Here is an 18058-nt window from a genome sequence, read left to right as displayed (position 1 = left end):
ATAAAGTGAAAGTAAACACACAATTATGTTTTATCCTCTATTTATTATTTCTCATACAGAAAAATAAGTAAGATTTATATAGAATAAATATTATTAGTAAGTTCCAGTAATATATCAAATGTCTAATAATTCATATAACACATTCAATATTAATTTTAACAAAACGTTTATTGTTGTATTCCTAAAAACTAAATTAATCATAGGTAATCGAAATTCTTCTAGAGATTATCACTGATTAGATCTCATCAACATTATATAATCGTGAGACAGAGTTACAAATTTCGTTAAAAACCACCATATATTTCTACTGTCCGAATTTTTCTGGCCCTGTATCGCCACTTGATATTGGTAGTCTACCACGGACAGGGAATCGTCACATAACGACCCGAATAATATTTCCAGATCAATTAATCTGCACCCTTTCTTAGTTTCTTAATGTATTTCAATTCGATATTAATAATTGTCCAGAAATCGGAATTGAGTAATTTTAAATTATTATATTAACTGATGTTAGATTAAGCGATTCCTGTCATTCGTACAATAGAAGTAATAGTATCGCTGTACAATCACTCTATATGTATACACACACATGGCTAATGGCTATGTCTACAGCTATATCGGGCCTAGCCTGGATTTGCAAAAGATTGGGGAGTGGATGGCAGGGTACACAATTTGAAGGTGTTTTAACTGTTAGTTTAAGACAGAGACACCGACACTAACCCTACCCCACCACTCGAAATAGCTATTATACTAATGTAATGTACGAGTATAGTGCAAGGTATGCCTAAATGCTTATCTGTATATAAATGACCTTGGCACAGGCTGTAGTATAAAATGAACACATCACTACAGAGTCGGCCATCTCCTCCCCACCCCCTATTACATGAAATATTGGACTAAAGGCCTATTAAGACAATTCATTCCTAGGATGTTAAAAAACATGAACCTTCTGAAACTTTTTTTTATAATATCCCCAAGAAGACCACTAGGTAACTATGTGGGGGGATATACTAGACACAACTTTTATTGGTGGCTTGGTGGTATCATGGGGTCGGAGCTTGAATTATTCTTACAATTCATCTAGACCTGAGCCATGATTAGGCATCCTTACCAATTGTCCAGTTCCCTTACCACACGCAAACCGCGCTCTATAATTTATAGAATTATTACAATCACAATACATATGAAACTCAAATATTTCAATGCTACTTAAACATACATTATGCAAGAGCCAAATCTGCCTATTGCAGGTCTTTCTTTAGGACTGAAATGTTTTCTAAATTATTAATTAGACATTAATTAACTTATCCAGGCCATAAACAACTCTCGATGGCATCGGATTTCTCCAATATTAAATAAATTAGAACAATTCAGCCATATTTTGATTATACTAAAAATGGAGGAGCGAGACTTAGCTTCGAACAACCAGTACTGTGGTTGAAATTATTGCACAAGTCCTGTCAAACCTTCAAAGGCTAATATAGAGTAATTTGAATGAAATTTTCAAATTATTCATTTAACATTATCTATTTTCGAACTTTTATAGCAAGAATGGCTACTTCTTTATCTAAATCTTACATAATGTATCTTTAACTATTAATGATAGGAAATTTAACTAATAATAAACAAAACAACTATACAAATTTCATCGTTCATAATCTTAATTAATTTATCACAGCAAAAATCATCTTTTTTATGCAATTTAACGAATAATACAAAATCAATATAACAAATAAAATATCCTTCAATTAATAAATAATCTACTCAATAATGTAAATCATGACATTTTGTAAATAACCCATAATATTTCATTTATAATTTTATTTTATGTAAGTAATAAAGAATAAAGATGGCACTCTCTACTTTTTAAATGGTTGCAAATTTCATCTGGATTCACACTACTATAATTCTTCACAAACAAAATGTTTAATGAAGTAAATCCTTGAAATTTTGACTAAACAGAGTATTGAATTGGATATTATTTTGATTTACGACAGAACACGCTCAATATGACTACCCAGTAAGTTTAAGCCGAAACCAGTCTGTTAACTACCTTTAGTTTCATTGTCTTACTAAGTCGATGCATTGGAACGAACAACTGATTTTATTAACACTGGCTTTATCTTTGATTGTCAACTTCTGAACATAGATGGATCGTCCAGAGTAATCAATATTTTATTTTTGATCCCCATTAACAAGGTCTAGTCATTTTAATTATAATATGTCAACAGTTTATGTATCTCCTATAGCAAGTGACAATCTATCATGCCATTAGGTGCTAAACTACTGAAACATTATTTAACGTCAAATACCTTGTGACATTACTATTTCCTTCAAAAGTTGTACCAGTATGGTTACACAATATGAGAATTTGGCCATATCTCCCCACCACCCCATCTAAGTCGGTGTATTCACAAGGTATTTTTGAAACATTTGGTAGCCCTCGTTATAAAATCAACTAGTTCTACCTGCATCTAAAATCATGACACTACAAGGAATTTGAACAATTCAACATTTTCATTGGCTAAGAATCAAAATCCTAGTGCAAAGTGTAGCTTTTAACCAATGAAAAGGCATCATTCTTAAATTATTTAAGTTTAAAATTTTGTGAATAAGGTCCTGATCTATATTTAATAACTCTATTTATCGCTTCTACACTACACTCGTATGATTATCATCTCTTGATACATGTACTAGCCATCTTTACTTTCAAAATTAACATTCGTGGATCAAGATGATTCATTGAACACATTATTGTTAGCATAAGTTCTCAAGACAACCTTTAATTAAGGGGGATGTGAAACTTGTGTCTATACTTGGCAGTTAAGATAAAATTTACCTGATTTTTACCCTCTATAATTTTCTAGACCAATTCCTATTTCAATTCTTATTTTAACACATGAGACATAAGAAAAAGTTTACATCAATAGAATATTTTCATTTACAATGATATGACTTTTTTTTTACTTTTTTTTTACTTTTGTTTTGTTGTAAACATATCAAATACTACGCCAACACACTCTAACGTTACCCAGAGTCAGATTTGATTCAAACATGATCGTAAAAAATTATTTTTTTTTGAAAGCATAATTAGTATATACTACTACTTCAGGCTTGCTTATTATCAAATAGTATGCAAAATTTGATGTCAAATAAATAATCGAATTCAGAGATACATATGTTACTATAGGTATCACAAAATATTAAACACCATTCGGGACCTGTTTTAGATTTGTTATACTGTAAAACAAGATACTAAATGTGAACAAGAAATTAATCTGTTTAATTAGACCTATAATCACTCACATAATTTAAATAAACATTCCTATTTTGTGAAATTTAAGAATTCACGCTCAACAGTAGCTCAACAGAAAAAGGGTATCACAACCCGAAACATTATTCATTAAACAATCTTCACTTCTACCAAGTCTATTGTGCTACTATTGAGTGGGGATTCTTAAATTCCTTTTATTTACTCCTCTGCCCCTCCGGTATCTTTTTTTGATCCAGTAGCCACGCAGATGTATAAGCCTGTCCAGCTTTAGTCACCTTGTTACAGGAGTGTTGCCGTCCCTCTTCTTGTATCCATTTCTATTTTGTATTAAGTACTGTGTGGTTAGTTACAAATAAATCATTAGTATCATCAAATATAACTCTCCTGATAACCATAATCAGTGATTTTAATTAGATGGTAGCTGGAGTTTTACTTCTTAGTGACTAGAATACACTTAGCTCTCATTTTAGAAACATAGCATTGCCTGGCTATAAATATTTACACCCACAGCAGCTTTTTGAAGGGTGGATTACAAGATTTTTGGGTGCGAGGCATAACTACACATAGATTTGAACTATTGTGGAAACAGACATAAAATGACAAAGGTTTACAAGACTCTCAATTTCAATCGGGTTCCTAGTTAGTTTGTACAAAAAAATCATGGTGATAGGAGAATTAACTCTTGGGTGACTCTTAACTTTTGAAAGGGTGTGGTGCCTTACTGGTACCAGCTGAAAAATCAAAGTACATTTGAACAATGAAAGTAACAGGGGCAACAAACATGGTAAAATTCATTGGAGAACTCTGAATTTTGATATTGTTCCTTCTTTAGACTAGCCAAGGTATCCCAATAAGTATAAAAACAGAATCTAAACAGTAGAGCATATACACAAATTATATATTGATGGACATATGTGGCAAGATTATCAATAAATAAGGATATGACGTGGTCACATTAATTTCAATACATATCTATGTAAACCTCCCCCTCATTTTGCATTAATTTCACAACCCGCTAATGTCTTGTTTTACAGTAGTTTAAAATAAGATTTCTTTGCTTTACGATCTGATATGATCTACCCACTACATACAGATATTAAAAATGGTAGAAAATAGGCAAGGCTAAATAACAATTATTATTAATAATTTGTCATAATTTTATGATTATGAAATAAATATGAATAATATGACATTACAATGATTATACAAACAGTATTATTGACAACTAGCTCCCCTATTTCAGATCTAAATGTATACTATTGTCATGCAAAACAAGGCCAAAATAATAACCATGTCATCTCATATAAACAGGGGCTTGTGCAATAAATTTTGATTTTGATGTATTTCTAATGTCACAAGTTCAAACTGCACAACTTTACCCATTTAAACCCCTTTTGGAACAATAAAAAATGTTGAAGTCATATCAATATCACATTTAATTATCAAAAGATACAAATTACTATATTAGACATCTCTGAAACTTGGGTAAGGGAGAACACCTTGCAAGTCGTGTTATTCTATAATGGTGTTGTTGCTATAGGAACCAATTCAATTCTGGGTCCAGATACTGTATTATTAATAACAGGTACATAAACCTGATTCATGGCGATGGATTTGCCGTCTGGTCCTGTCTGTATTGTAACAGGAAGTGTGTTTTGAACAGGCACCTGGGAAGGATTCATAGTTGATGTTTCATTGGTTGAGATGGCTTCTATAGCTGAAGACATTATTTGGTCTTTCTGGGTGGTAGTTGAAAATACAGGCGTAGAGTCGCCAGAAATGGTTACGGTGGTAGGCATACCAGTACCTAACACTATGGAGTTTATCATAGAATCTTGTGGTGATATCAGATCTTGTTGTTGTTGTTCTTGTTGTTGTTGTTGGGTGTTTGATATTACTGATATCATTGGCTGCATTATTTCTTCGTTACCAAGGTTACCCATGAAGAGACCTGAAGTGAAAAAAAATGAAATGAGGATTACACGTCCTAATTTTCTGCACCAACTGGCCTAATGAAGACAAGCATACAATGTGTTATGAGGGGAAATATTGACTAGACAGCGGCCATCACACTGATCAGCAGTGAATATTCGCTAGGCTGCTACAATCACTGATGACATCGATGCGACTTAATGAGCCAAAAATATTAACTTTTTTCCTCCGACAAATTAAATTCTTAAATTTTTTTATGTATTAGAAAACTAAATAAAGACGATTGAAGTATTTGTAGGTAAAAAATATTTCATATTTAGTGTAAATGGGTATTAAAATGAGTAAAAGGCAGCATTCTGCCTGATTCAGTAACGTCTTATGTAAACAATACACGCGCCATTGAGCCAATGATTGACGTCGCGTGATGTGACGTCATGTGTTGAAGGCAGTCATCTTTTACAGAGATATTAGAAGACTTTCGTAATCCTCTGTAAAACAGATTGAGTGGCCATGCGCAAATATGCCGTATACTGAAACACAGTCTGTTTCCAACCATTGTAAAGCATGTTATTACCTGCATTATTGGCAGAAGTTTCTGGTGTTGTTGAAATATTATCACACTCTGTTGGTATATATAAAGAATTTAAAATCTGTTCCGCTGTTAATTCATCATTCCTCAAATCCTATATAAAATATAACAAATAGATCTTGGGTCAAAACAACGGCAAAACCATTAAACACAGGGACATAATATCACTGAAACTACCATTTTATAAGTCAGAGATTAATACAGATGGTAAAAGGCTTGTTCCCTCCATGTTATAAATGTACTTTAACGGCCACATGACACAGATTAGGCTATTTAAGGACTAACACATGGTATAATTTTATTTCAATAATTTGCCTGCATATGTGGGAGGCAACCGGAGGGCCTGGGGAAAACTATATACTTTGTAACTTACAAGCATTTAGATCGAAACCATGCCACTTGACTCAATGACAGATCAGACCACTCATACTTCCCCTCTCACCCAAAAACCCTAAAACCTTATCAAATACTATAATCAATGCTGATTCAGGGGCGAATCCAGAGCGGGGTTCCGGGGGTCAACCCCCCCTGCACAGCTACAAATTTTTTTTTGTAAAACAACACTTTCTATGAGAAGAGTGTCACGGTCATGTGCTTTAACATATATCATCATAATAATATAGGCATAATGTGATATTGCAATTAATGCTTTGCATCAATAAAAATGAATCACAGTGTTGGATTTCTTTCTTAAAAAAAACTCAGGGGGTACCGGTATGTATATATGCCAAAATTTTCAAGGTCGGGGGTGGTGAGGACCCCCTCAGACCCCCTTCCAAAAGATACATTGTCTCCGGTACCGGGCATACCCCTGTGAATCGCCCCTGTGATCAGTTCCATCAATTTTATGTTTTACTACAGTAATATTGATTCTCACCTGTACATTAATAGTATTATGGGATGTATCAGGTAATAATGTAGTGGTATTTAGTATTGTTTGATCTGTAATCTCCTTCCCATGAGCACAACATATACCTTCCTATAATCATACAAAATACAATTTCAATAATTATTCATGACTCGACTCAAAGTTATTTAATGTTACTCTAACTAGAATCTCCCAAGAAAATTGATTTAGCATTGGCCATTGCAAAAACCCAAATTTTCTACGATTATCTTAAGCCTCTGTTTAATGATTTAGACAGGGTTGTGCCCTGAATGACCAGGAAAATGTGGGTGTATAAAAATGTTCTTAGCACATGGTTAAAACATTTGTACCACTTGCTGACTGGACCCAAATAGTTGCTTAAAGATTAAAAAAAGAATTCACTTGATCCAAAATTTAACTTCCTACATTAACTGGACATGTTTAAAGCTGATTGTGTCAATCCTTTGCCAAATTATTGACACTTTAAGATTGAATTTTAACAAGATGACTAGTCATCAACATCCCGCGCCCTTGCACTTGTTTGGAAGAAATAAGGAAAAGTAACTTGTTTATGCTATTGGTAATCAATATAAAAATGTATCAGATTTCGCAAACAGTGTCATTGGTCCTAATATTGTGGCCCTGTTTAGTAGATATTGCTCTCTATTTCTGAAAACAAATGACTGATTGATATTTACTAGAAGATTTGAGATCATTTATGACATTAAGCTCTGGTTTTAAAAATTAGACATGACTACATAGAAAATAGAGATATTTTGCAAGTGAAGTTAACTGGAGCTTTAGACAAATCTCATATTCCGACGCATGGAATATCAATTCACAGAAATTCATACTCTGATCACAGTAGCTCGTCAAGGCAGGGTGGCTACTCCCTGTAAGGTTTGCACAACAACCTTTGCCTACCTCAATCAGCTGCTGTATGTTAAACAATAAACTTATACATCAGAAAATAAAATACTATAATAGGTTAATGTTTGTACAAAGTTTCAAAAAGATTTCTTGAACACATTATAAAATATGCTCCAGAAACAAAATCAGGACGGAAGGCTGGATTTCAGAAAATAAAATAATGGGTAAAATTATTTTAAAGGTATCTTGAACAGCCAAATGTGTTTCAATGGAAACATATAAAATTATCAAATCTGAGAATTTCAAAATAAGTGCCAAGAATATATCCTCGACCGATTTATGAGATATGCTCCAGAAACAAAATTGTACACCAAAAACTAAGTCAAATTTGTTTCCATGGAAACACACAAAATATCAATTCCAGAAATTCCTAAATAGCAAAAGACACAACTACTGTAATGAGTAGATGTCTGTACAAAGTTTCAAAAAGATATCTTGAACGGTTTATAAGCTATGCTCCGGAAACAAAATTGTACACCAAAAACTAAGTCAAATTTGTTTCCATGGAAACAGAAAAAATATAAATCCCAGAAATTCCTAAATAGCAAACGGCACAACTACTGTAATAGGTTGATGTGTATGCAAAGTTTCAGAAAGATATCTTGAACGGTTTATGAGATATGCTCCGGAAACAAAATTATACACCAAAAACTAAGTAAAATTTGTTTCCATGGAAACACAAAAAATATAAATCCCAGAAATCCCTAAATAGCAAAAGGCATAACTACTGTAATAGGTTGATGTGAGTGCAAAGTTTCAAAAAGATATCTTGAACGGTTTATGAGATATGCTCCGGAAATGAAATCGGACGGACGGACGAACAGACGGACGGACCCCATTTCAATATCCCTCCATAACTTCGTTCGGCACGGGATAATAAACATTTTATGCCTTACCTCAACTTTACAAGGATGTCCTCCAGATGTAGAAGATATAGATTCTATAGGTTGTATTGTTATATTACCATCATTATTTGACTGTTTTCCTGGACTGGTATTTTTACAATTATTATTTTGATTTTCGTGTCGGTTAACATGTGATTTTAAGCTGTATAAAGTTGTAAAAGACTTTTGGCAACCATCTTGTGCACATGTATAAGGCTTTTCACCTGCAAAAAATCATTTAAATTAATAAAAAGAGCTGACAGTTCTGGCTATAATAGTTAAAAAAAAGATAATTAAAAGGGAATATGTTAAAAATTTCAGTCAAATTACTTCACTCTGAGCCTAGCTATCAGCGATACAATTATAGTCTAGCCTGGATTGTCATTGCTATCGTTGTTACGATAATAAACAAAGTCTTGATTATCCATTTTTATGGTAAATCATCAACGGCTGTTGAACCGCAGATCAGATTTAAATCTGTTGAAAATCTAGACTATACGATGTCATTGAGAGTTGATTATGGTCTAGGTGAGTTAATTATGTCTAATTGATAATTTATATACCATAGCATTTAAGGCCTAAAGAAAGACCTGCAATAGGCAGATTTAGATCTTGTATAATAACTACATTTAATTACTTTCACTGCTGAGCTTAAAATTATGCTGAATTATGTCCCATGCTGGTCATTTTTAGGCAAAATACTAATATTTATCAAATTTATTAAATTTATTTCATTATCTGGAAAACGAGGAGGGGTACGGCAACACTCCATTAAATCAGTAGAAAAGCTGGACAGGCTGGTACATTATTGTTTAATCTTTTCCATACAATGTATTGACTATATAATGATCATCTTGAATCTGATATTATTAATGTTTCTCGTTCTCTTATTAATCTTTCTCTACACTGGGCTTGCTCATACTGGTACTGAATGTGAACAATAAGAGAAAATATGAAATTATTATGATGCGTGCAGAAAGATAAGTGAAATGTTAGTATATGTATAAATAGAAGAGGTTGATGTGAATAACTAACCTGTATGTGTTCGAGAATGGGTCTTTAAATGATGACTTGCTGAAAAAGATTTGCCACAATTCGATTCTTCACAGCTAAAATAAAAAATTCAACAGTTAAAATCTACCAATCCCACCAAAATAAAGTCATTTATATAGAAAATTTGGTAAAGACAGGTTGCCAGAGAACAATGGATCCACAGATGCTTAGTAGTCCAAGCACTCCATAAAGGTTGTTGCATTGTGAAACATTAGGTAAACAAAGAGCACAATCTTGATGTTGTCATGTTGTCAGGATACGAAGACATATTTACATTCTCAAAACTATTGATTGTCAAAATATGAATATTATGAAATGTAAGCAAGTGCTTTGTCTTGTATCATATATTATGTCTGAACATAACTGGAAAGATAAAATAAGCAAGCAAATGTTTTGAATTTCGATAGGGTTCTTTCATGCAGTCAACTGATCAATCCCCTTCAAATCTGACCATAAACGTAAGGTGCAAAAAATTCACAAAAATTAGACCATGACCCAACAGATGAAGGATGGCGGTGACGACAATATATGTCCAAATAAATATAAATATTAACAGATCACATAATTGAAAAATAGAAATCTTCTATATTTTACAAATAAGATGCTTGTCTTGTCTAGAAAGATGTACACAATTGCAATGTCTATATGTCCAAATTAAATATGGGCGTATAAATATTAACAGATCACAAAATTGAAAAAAAAAACCTTCTATATTTCACAAATAAGCAGCTTGTCTGATCTAGAAAGGTGTACATAATTGCAATGTCTATGCTATGTTCCTGTACAGTTTCAGATTATCATAAATCATTCTGTCACTCAAACCAAATAAAAAATTTGAAGATACATCTACAGGGCTACTCAAATGTAAAACACAAAGCCAAACTGAAACCAGATAAGATTTATGTGCTTTTATTATTATGTCTAGTTTACCTATATAACAATGATTTCTGATTGTTGTAGTACTACCGGACTTCTTTATTTGTTGTGTTCCTTGTGATCGTAAATAATACTACAGCAACATTGATTTCACAGCTTTATTAGTAAACTGGAAATAACTTTGCAGGTTCCTCGTTCTCAAATATATAATGACTGGTAAGAATCTCTGGGTGAGCTCTAATCTAGCTCTCCCCTACACCCTAATTTATACCCCCTACTTTCCCAGGTCTTTAATAACCTTGACGTGAATTTCCACGCCATATAAGGAATAAAACTCTATATTTCCCACAACCAAGACAGGCAACATTACCTATTTTTGGTCAACCGACCATAGGTCAATAAACAGCTAGAATTTGTGGACTATTTTGACAATGATTATAATTTAACTAAAACATCACTGTTTTTTTTACGAACAACTATAACCACGTTCATTTAGTACTTATGATTTGACTTTATAGACCAAATTGAAGAGACAATTTTATAAAGAGCCAAAATTGTCTCAAGGGCCATAGTGCTACATTGTGTGAAAGTAATCAGGCTGACCTTAAAAATATCTTTGTTTCACCAAACCCGACCCACAATCGAGGAGAAGGGTCGGTAGGTCGGGTTTTTTTTCAGATTTTTTTTTAAAGTCAGAGAAATCAATACAGAAAACTTATTAGCTGTATACTACAGATTCATTAATTTTGTTTAATGAATTTGGGGTCTGACGTAAAAAGTAACGAACTGAAAGTTTTTATTAAATTTAAGAGCTAATTTGACAGCTTAATAATTTTCCGGGTGGAAACATTCGTAATGACATCGGGTTTTTCGTGATGCCCGACTCGCACACGATTTGCCACGAACTTGAAGTGTGAAACTCCTTCAACACGTTTTTAACGATAGTGCGGGTTGTGCCTTCATTTTTCTCGAAAACGGATATTGAAAATATCGTCTTCATGTTTAAAACTACGCACCACAAACATAGAGGCAGAATCATTTTGTGGGAATGGACGTGTATTCGTCTGCAACCATTTTGTTGAGAAACGACACCTATGACGCTTTCGTCTTGATCAACCAGTTTCAATAATGTATCAAACCATAGCCATAGTAAAGGGAAATAACTCTCATGATATATTTCAGGTTGACACACAAAATAAAATAAAAAGATCGTGGAAAAGTGCAATAAAATAATTAAAGTCGGGGGTGGTTTTAGTTAGTAGGTCGCGTTAGGCGAAACAAAGATATTTTTAAGGTCAGCCTCATATAAAATACTTACTGGAATGGCTTCTCACCGGTGTGGGTTCTAACATGTTTGCGCAAATCACTTAAAGTTGTAAAATATTTTGTACATCCACTTTCATCACATTTAAATGTATCACCAGTATGAATTCTTTGATGTGCACGTAATCTGAAATGAATTGAATTGAGGTTTAATGTTATATATTTATGTCAAAGTAGGTTTAATTTAACACTATACATTATGAATTCTTTGATGTGCACGTAAAAATTAAATGAATTGAATTGGGGTTTAATGTTATATATTTATGTCAAAGTAGGTTTAATTTAACACTATACATTATGATTATAAAATACATTATGTTTCTATCTTAAACCATTTGGTTTCGATTCCAAGGTTGTACGTGACAAGGAGTAAGGTCGCCTGTCCAACCTCGTGGGTTTTCTCTGGGTCCTCCAGTTTCATCTCACTGCTAAAGAACCTACGCGCAAGTGATTTATTGAAATAAAATTGAATTATGTTAGTCCTGAAATGACCTAGTTTGTGTCAAGTGGAATTAAACCCTATCTCTCTCTCTCTCTCTCTTTTCTGTACCGACTGGACTAATGAAGATAGCATCATATAGTTGGGTTGGGGGCTTGGCTCATACTACACAGATTGTAAAGATGAAATGTGTTTATTTCTTTTTTATTAAGATTTGATTGTGATTGCTATTTCAGAGATGAGAGTTACCATTAAAATTAGACATTTCTCATCTACTAACTAATGATGATTAAAGTTGATCTGTGATAACGGTATGATTAATATTTACCTATAAAGGGTATTAAAAGCTTTCTCACAATTCTGTAAATCACATTCATATGGTTTCTCATTTGTATGAACTCGGACATGTATTTTAAGACTGTAAGATGTTAAAAATGATTTACCACAGCCGGATTGATCACACAGAAATGTATATTCTCCTAAAGTGTAGAAAACATAAAATTATTATTAATCGTGTATAATAAATAAATAAATAAATAAATTGAAATTTCTTTTTTTATTCATTTACTATAAAAATAACGATTAAATAAATAAATAAATATATAAATAAATCAATCAAACTATAAGTTTTGTAATAACTACAATACCTTTATGCGATTTTTGATGTGTTTTTAGATTTCCTGGAGTACTGTATGTTCTTAAACAGTCTTGATAATTACATCGAAACCTAACAATTAAAACATCAAACAAACAAAATGAATATCTCCTGCATGCTCTGTCACTTCAAATTTTGTAGTGGTCTCAACTTCTGTTTTGTAACTCACCATCTAACAGAATTCCGTACTGACATATCGTATTTTGACTGAACTGGCAGTCAATTAAAGTCAAATAGAATGGGTTGTGTAAACGTACAACAAAATGAAATAGTAGAGGCGATATCAATTCAGTGGATGCAGACATTATATATAAAGCTATTTCGTACACATACATATAGTATTTGTGTTTTGTATTTAGTAAGATTGTTATAGCAAATTATGGAATTGATCAATCATAGATAATGTGTACAAATTTACCTTTTAACTTCTTTCGTCTTTGTTTTTGGATTTCTACTTTCAATTGTTAATGTTGCATGTGATGGATTAGAGGGCATCCTATTTTCTCCAGGATGTATCTGCATTAATATTTGATCTTCAGATATAGTATGTTGAATATAACTGTTAATAGTAAAATAAGCTTGATTAATACATAAATTATAAAAATTTCTCCTCATCAATGATCTTCTATCTTCACAGTCTTTAAGTACCTGTACAGTCTGAAAACGACATCATTGCAGAAACGAGTTTGCTTATGATTGCAGCTTATTAATTGTTGACACATAAACTCTTCTTGAAACCTACTCTAACTTTGTTAGCTTGAATAATTCCAAAGTTAATTTAAAGTCAATAAACAATTTAATATTATTGACTAATCAATGTTATATACACTGTTGTATTCTTGGTGAATGATGGGTAAATGAAGGAGAATATTCAATCTTGCACTAGTTTGAAATTAGCCTTGTTAATGCTAACATATTGTACTGCAGGCATTAATCTTAAAATTACCAACATCTGGGCACATTAATACATTTGTTATAACATAGAGTCTATCTTGTCATTAGCTTGTGTGCTGATCATAAACAGGCTGTATATATGTAATGGTAATGAGCTTGAACACAAATGTATATCAAATTTGTATCAATGTCTACTACCCAGAGAAATAAATAGTGTTATAAGTTGTTCTAGAAAACCATAAAATGTTAAAGATACATTCCCACCTACAAACTGTGTGATTTGATGTTATATTTGGACTAAAAACATATTCAAACTAATTTATCTATTAAAATTTTGCTTCAAATCCCTCTTAAAAACATTTTAATTTTTGAATTGCATCCTGAAAAACTAAACTGCGTAGCGGTTGAATACGACTTCAAATATCAATTAAATGGGAGACATGAATTAAGACTAAGACCAGTAAATGCTTCCTCTGATTTCATAATACATGAATGTAATGTGTGTAGCAAACCTCTCTCTGTCCTATCCCCCCTTTTGCATGGCACATTTTGTTGACTTTTTGGTTACGAATTGAAGAAGAGTGTCTGAATTGAAATATATCTGCCAGGTTTTGGTGAATACAGAAATCATGATTTTGAGGCCGAGGGATCAGGAAGTAAACAGTCATGAATTAGGGAAACAATGTACAAATATGACATCACAGCCTATTGATTCTTTTGATTGGGTGAAGCAAAAAAAAAAAAACCAAAAAAAAACCAAAATGGCAATACCTTCAATAGATGAAGTTGAGCTCTGGTTCTAAAGATTAAGATTAACTGAATATGGGGAAAGGATTTCCAGTCCGACACCACATGGAGACAGACCACCATTAATTTCCACATCTTGGCGTCCATATATAGCCACTCGCTGCTCTGCCTTTTCACCCCTTTTGCACAGACATTTTTTTTTTGCATTTTTGGAATCGTAGTAGAGGGTTTGAATTAACATTTTCTGGCAGGTTTTGATAAATATTCAGGTTTTAGCGTCAGAAGGATAACAGGGCTACGAGGTTGGCTATGGTGATATGTACAGATGTACAGCAGAAGGTTACATACGTACATGTTTTTAGTATATTAATTCAAGTTTGTGTATCTCAAACTTACAATGGTCGAACTGATACAAACGTTGGAGCAAAGACATGGCCATTTGTTGCTCTGTCTTTAGGGAAAAGAGTTCAGCCCAAAGAAAATTTAGGAAAAAGTTGGGAGCTGGGCAAAGAGAAATTAATGGTGGTCTGCTTCCACAAATGATGTCACTCTAGATTTGTCTCCCTTGCATTATCAGTCAGTCTGGATTAAGCATCAAAGAAATCCACTATCTTTCAATAAGATGGTCAAGGAGTAATCTTTGCCATTGACCCCTATTGTATTTCTATTGCAGTAAAAATACATAAAGGAAAAAAAAGCTTTCAGATCTCATATATAAAAGGCTCTGAAGATCATTTAAGAGATTTTTATCCCTTGCAAACTACAATATTGTGGAAGTTGAATCTCTGACAGGAACATCAGTCCAAAAATGGTTTATCTATGTAATGTTCAATATACAACTATATGGTCATAGTATGGGAGGGGTGTGACTATATATAGGGCCTACTGGGGAACAAATAGGACTAAATACAAAGCTAAGAATTCGGTTAATAACAAAACAAGATGAACAAAGATACATTAAGTCTTTTGCGGTTCGTACTTTGAGACGTCCAGTAGTTAATACTGTAAGATACAGTCCACCAATCTGCAATATCATTTTTCATCAAAAAGAAGTTAACAACTACAAATTCTTAATGATTGCTTACAGTTACAGCTGGTGTTATGTATGTCAGCATGTTCTACATGCCAGAATGTGATTCCCTTGAATGACTAGTATGCTCACTTGCAACACTTATCGGCCGTTGAGAACTTGTTCAAGAGAAATTTCTATTCAAATTCAAAGTTAAAATTCAATCTACTAGTTAACATTTTTGGGATATCTATAGAGTCTCTATAATTCATTGTTCATTTTATAACTACAACATAAATGAAATAAAATGGGGTTTAACGTTCTAACTGTGAGGGAATTTTGCTTGGACAGGAGGGCTATGGCCTACTCTTATATCAAATTCCAACTTCCACTTGAGGGTTCTTTTACATACACACTAATGTGTACACGGGACCTCGGTTTTTCGTCCCATCCAAATGACTAAACATTGTCCCTTGCAAGACCCACCCTCCATCCTGCACCACTGACAATCTTGATGAATTTCTCGGTCAAACAGGGATCGTACACGGAACCTCCAGGCTAGCGAAACAATGTCTTACTCATCAAGACACTGTGGCTCAAGACAACAATAATCAGTCATTATTCAGTAAGCTTACCAGGTAGGCTACTAATATTAAAATCTGTTGTAGATGTGAGTCACGGTGTCTTGGTGAGTTAGTCATATTATTATAACACCTTGTAAAATTGGTGATGTAAAAGAAACAGATTATTATTATTTCTGTCTATCATTACAATTTGAAATGAAATGAAATGGGGTTTAACGTCCTACTGTTCTGCTCCGAACGGGGCTTTAACGTCCTACTGTTCTGCTGCGAACTGGGCTAATGAAGACAGGCATAGGCTACACCATAAGTGCGCTATGAGGGAAATTTGGGCCAGACAGTGGCGCTACGGTCTACTCTTATATCGACTTCCAACTGCCAAGGGATCTTTTATGTGTACGCCAATGTGTACACAGGACCGCGGTTTTTCGTACCATCCGAACGACTAGATAGCTGTCCTTATCAAGCCCTCCGTCCTGCATCACTGACAAGGGGGTACCACGCCGGAAAATCTGGATGAACTTTCTCGGCCAATGCAGGGATCGAATATTTACATTTTAATAATTCAATTTAGCTGAACAAATAATTTTGGCAAAAATATTTCTCTACACCGTAACGTAGGCTACTCTATTTGCATAAGAAACTGATCCATACTGCGGCCATCCAAACACTGAAATAATTCACCGTAAGTATAATTAAAAGGGAAGTATTAATACTAACCCAATGGTACTGTTGTGACCAGGATTATTGGTAGATTTATTTGTAGAAATATCTAGATTTAATCCTTCATCTGAATATGGGTTGGCCTCATTGACATTATCATTCATGATGATAGTATTGTTCTTGGTGGTACATTTTCTGGTACAATTATGATTATTATTAACACCGATATTAGATCCACATTCTAAATCTGATCTCGTGGTTGACAGTGAACCTGGTTGCAATTTCTGATTTATTTCTCGCATATTGGAAAACTCGGACGCACTTGTTCTTTTACTTGATATCGGTATTTCTTGCTGACCATTCCTTCCGTCTGAATAAAGAACTTCGTCTTGGACACTTTCTAAGGTAGTAGTAGGTTTAGGATCTGATTCCATAAACACTTGAGTGATAGAACTCGTATCGTCGGTTCCGTCCTCATCCTCAAAATTAATGTAATCAGCAAACGATATTACATGTTTGTCGTCCTCCTCAAATGCCATGGAATCGATGAATTGTGTACGGGATTAATAGTAGGAGCCGTCAATTTCTTACTGAAATTGTATACAGGATATAGTCGTGTATACAATTATATTAATAATATGCTCGGTTATCCAGTCGTGTATACGACAGTCAGTTCATGCTAAAAAAGGGAAAACGGTACATCTTAATTCTTAATTGAAATAAATTCAAAGAACAATAGGCCTAATTAATTTCAAGGACAGGGACTTAATTAAAGATGTGCGTATAATAATTACGATTTAGATAAACTGTTTCAAGGAGGATTACGAAAGTCTTCTAACAATAGGCCTGTCTGTAAAAGATATGGGTTATAGACATAACGGCCCTAAACCATAACGGTCAAAAAAAAATTGGTCATTACGGCCACACAAATTGGTCGTAACGGCAAAAAAAAAAAAAAAAAAAAAAAAAATAACATTCCATTTATTACATGTACGCAATGATATTTATTAACATAAATATTGCATAACTCTATAACAGATAATACCATAATATAAATACATACATTAATTTAATACGTAAATTTACATAGACATTTAACATAATACAAACTATAATATTTCACATACATAATACATTGTATAAAACATAAAACATACAAACTATTAATTTATTTCAATAGTATTTCACATACATAATATTTCTAAATACATAATTTACAGTGTTGGTAAAAGGGATTTTTCACGATTTTAGAGTCCCATCAATAAACCATTGTCCGGATTTAGCAAGCAAAGCCAGCTGTCTTGTGGTTGAAAACATGTCTTTCTCCTTTAACTTTTATAT

General features: G+C 33.2%; 1 protein-coding gene across 1 annotated transcript; it reads right to left on the bottom strand.

Annotated features, from left to right (window-relative positions):
- Positions 1–23: 23 nt before the first annotated feature.
- Positions 24–17329, bottom strand: LOC126812325 (metal regulatory transcription factor 1). Its single transcript, XM_050538672.2, has 10 exons — positions 16775–17329; positions 13242–13382; positions 12816–12895; positions 12497–12647; positions 11725–11856; positions 9513–9586; positions 8490–8701; positions 6673–6774; positions 5781–5889; positions 24–5225 (listed from the first exon to the last, which is right to left on the bottom strand). The coding sequence occupies exons 1-10, from the start codon at positions 17254–17256 to the stop codon at positions 4792–4794; spliced, it is 1917 nt and encodes a 638-aa protein (XP_050394629.1). The 5' UTR covers positions 17257–17329; the 3' UTR covers positions 24–4791.
- Positions 17330–18058: the final 729 nt, after the last annotated feature.

The sequence above is a fragment of the Patella vulgata genome, chromosome 2 (genome assembly GCF_932274485.2).
Source record: "Patella vulgata chromosome 2, xgPatVulg1.2, whole genome shotgun sequence".
NCBI lineage: Eukaryota > Metazoa > Mollusca > Gastropoda > Patellidae > Patella > Patella vulgata.
This window is presented reverse-complemented; position numbering and strand designations above follow the sequence as displayed.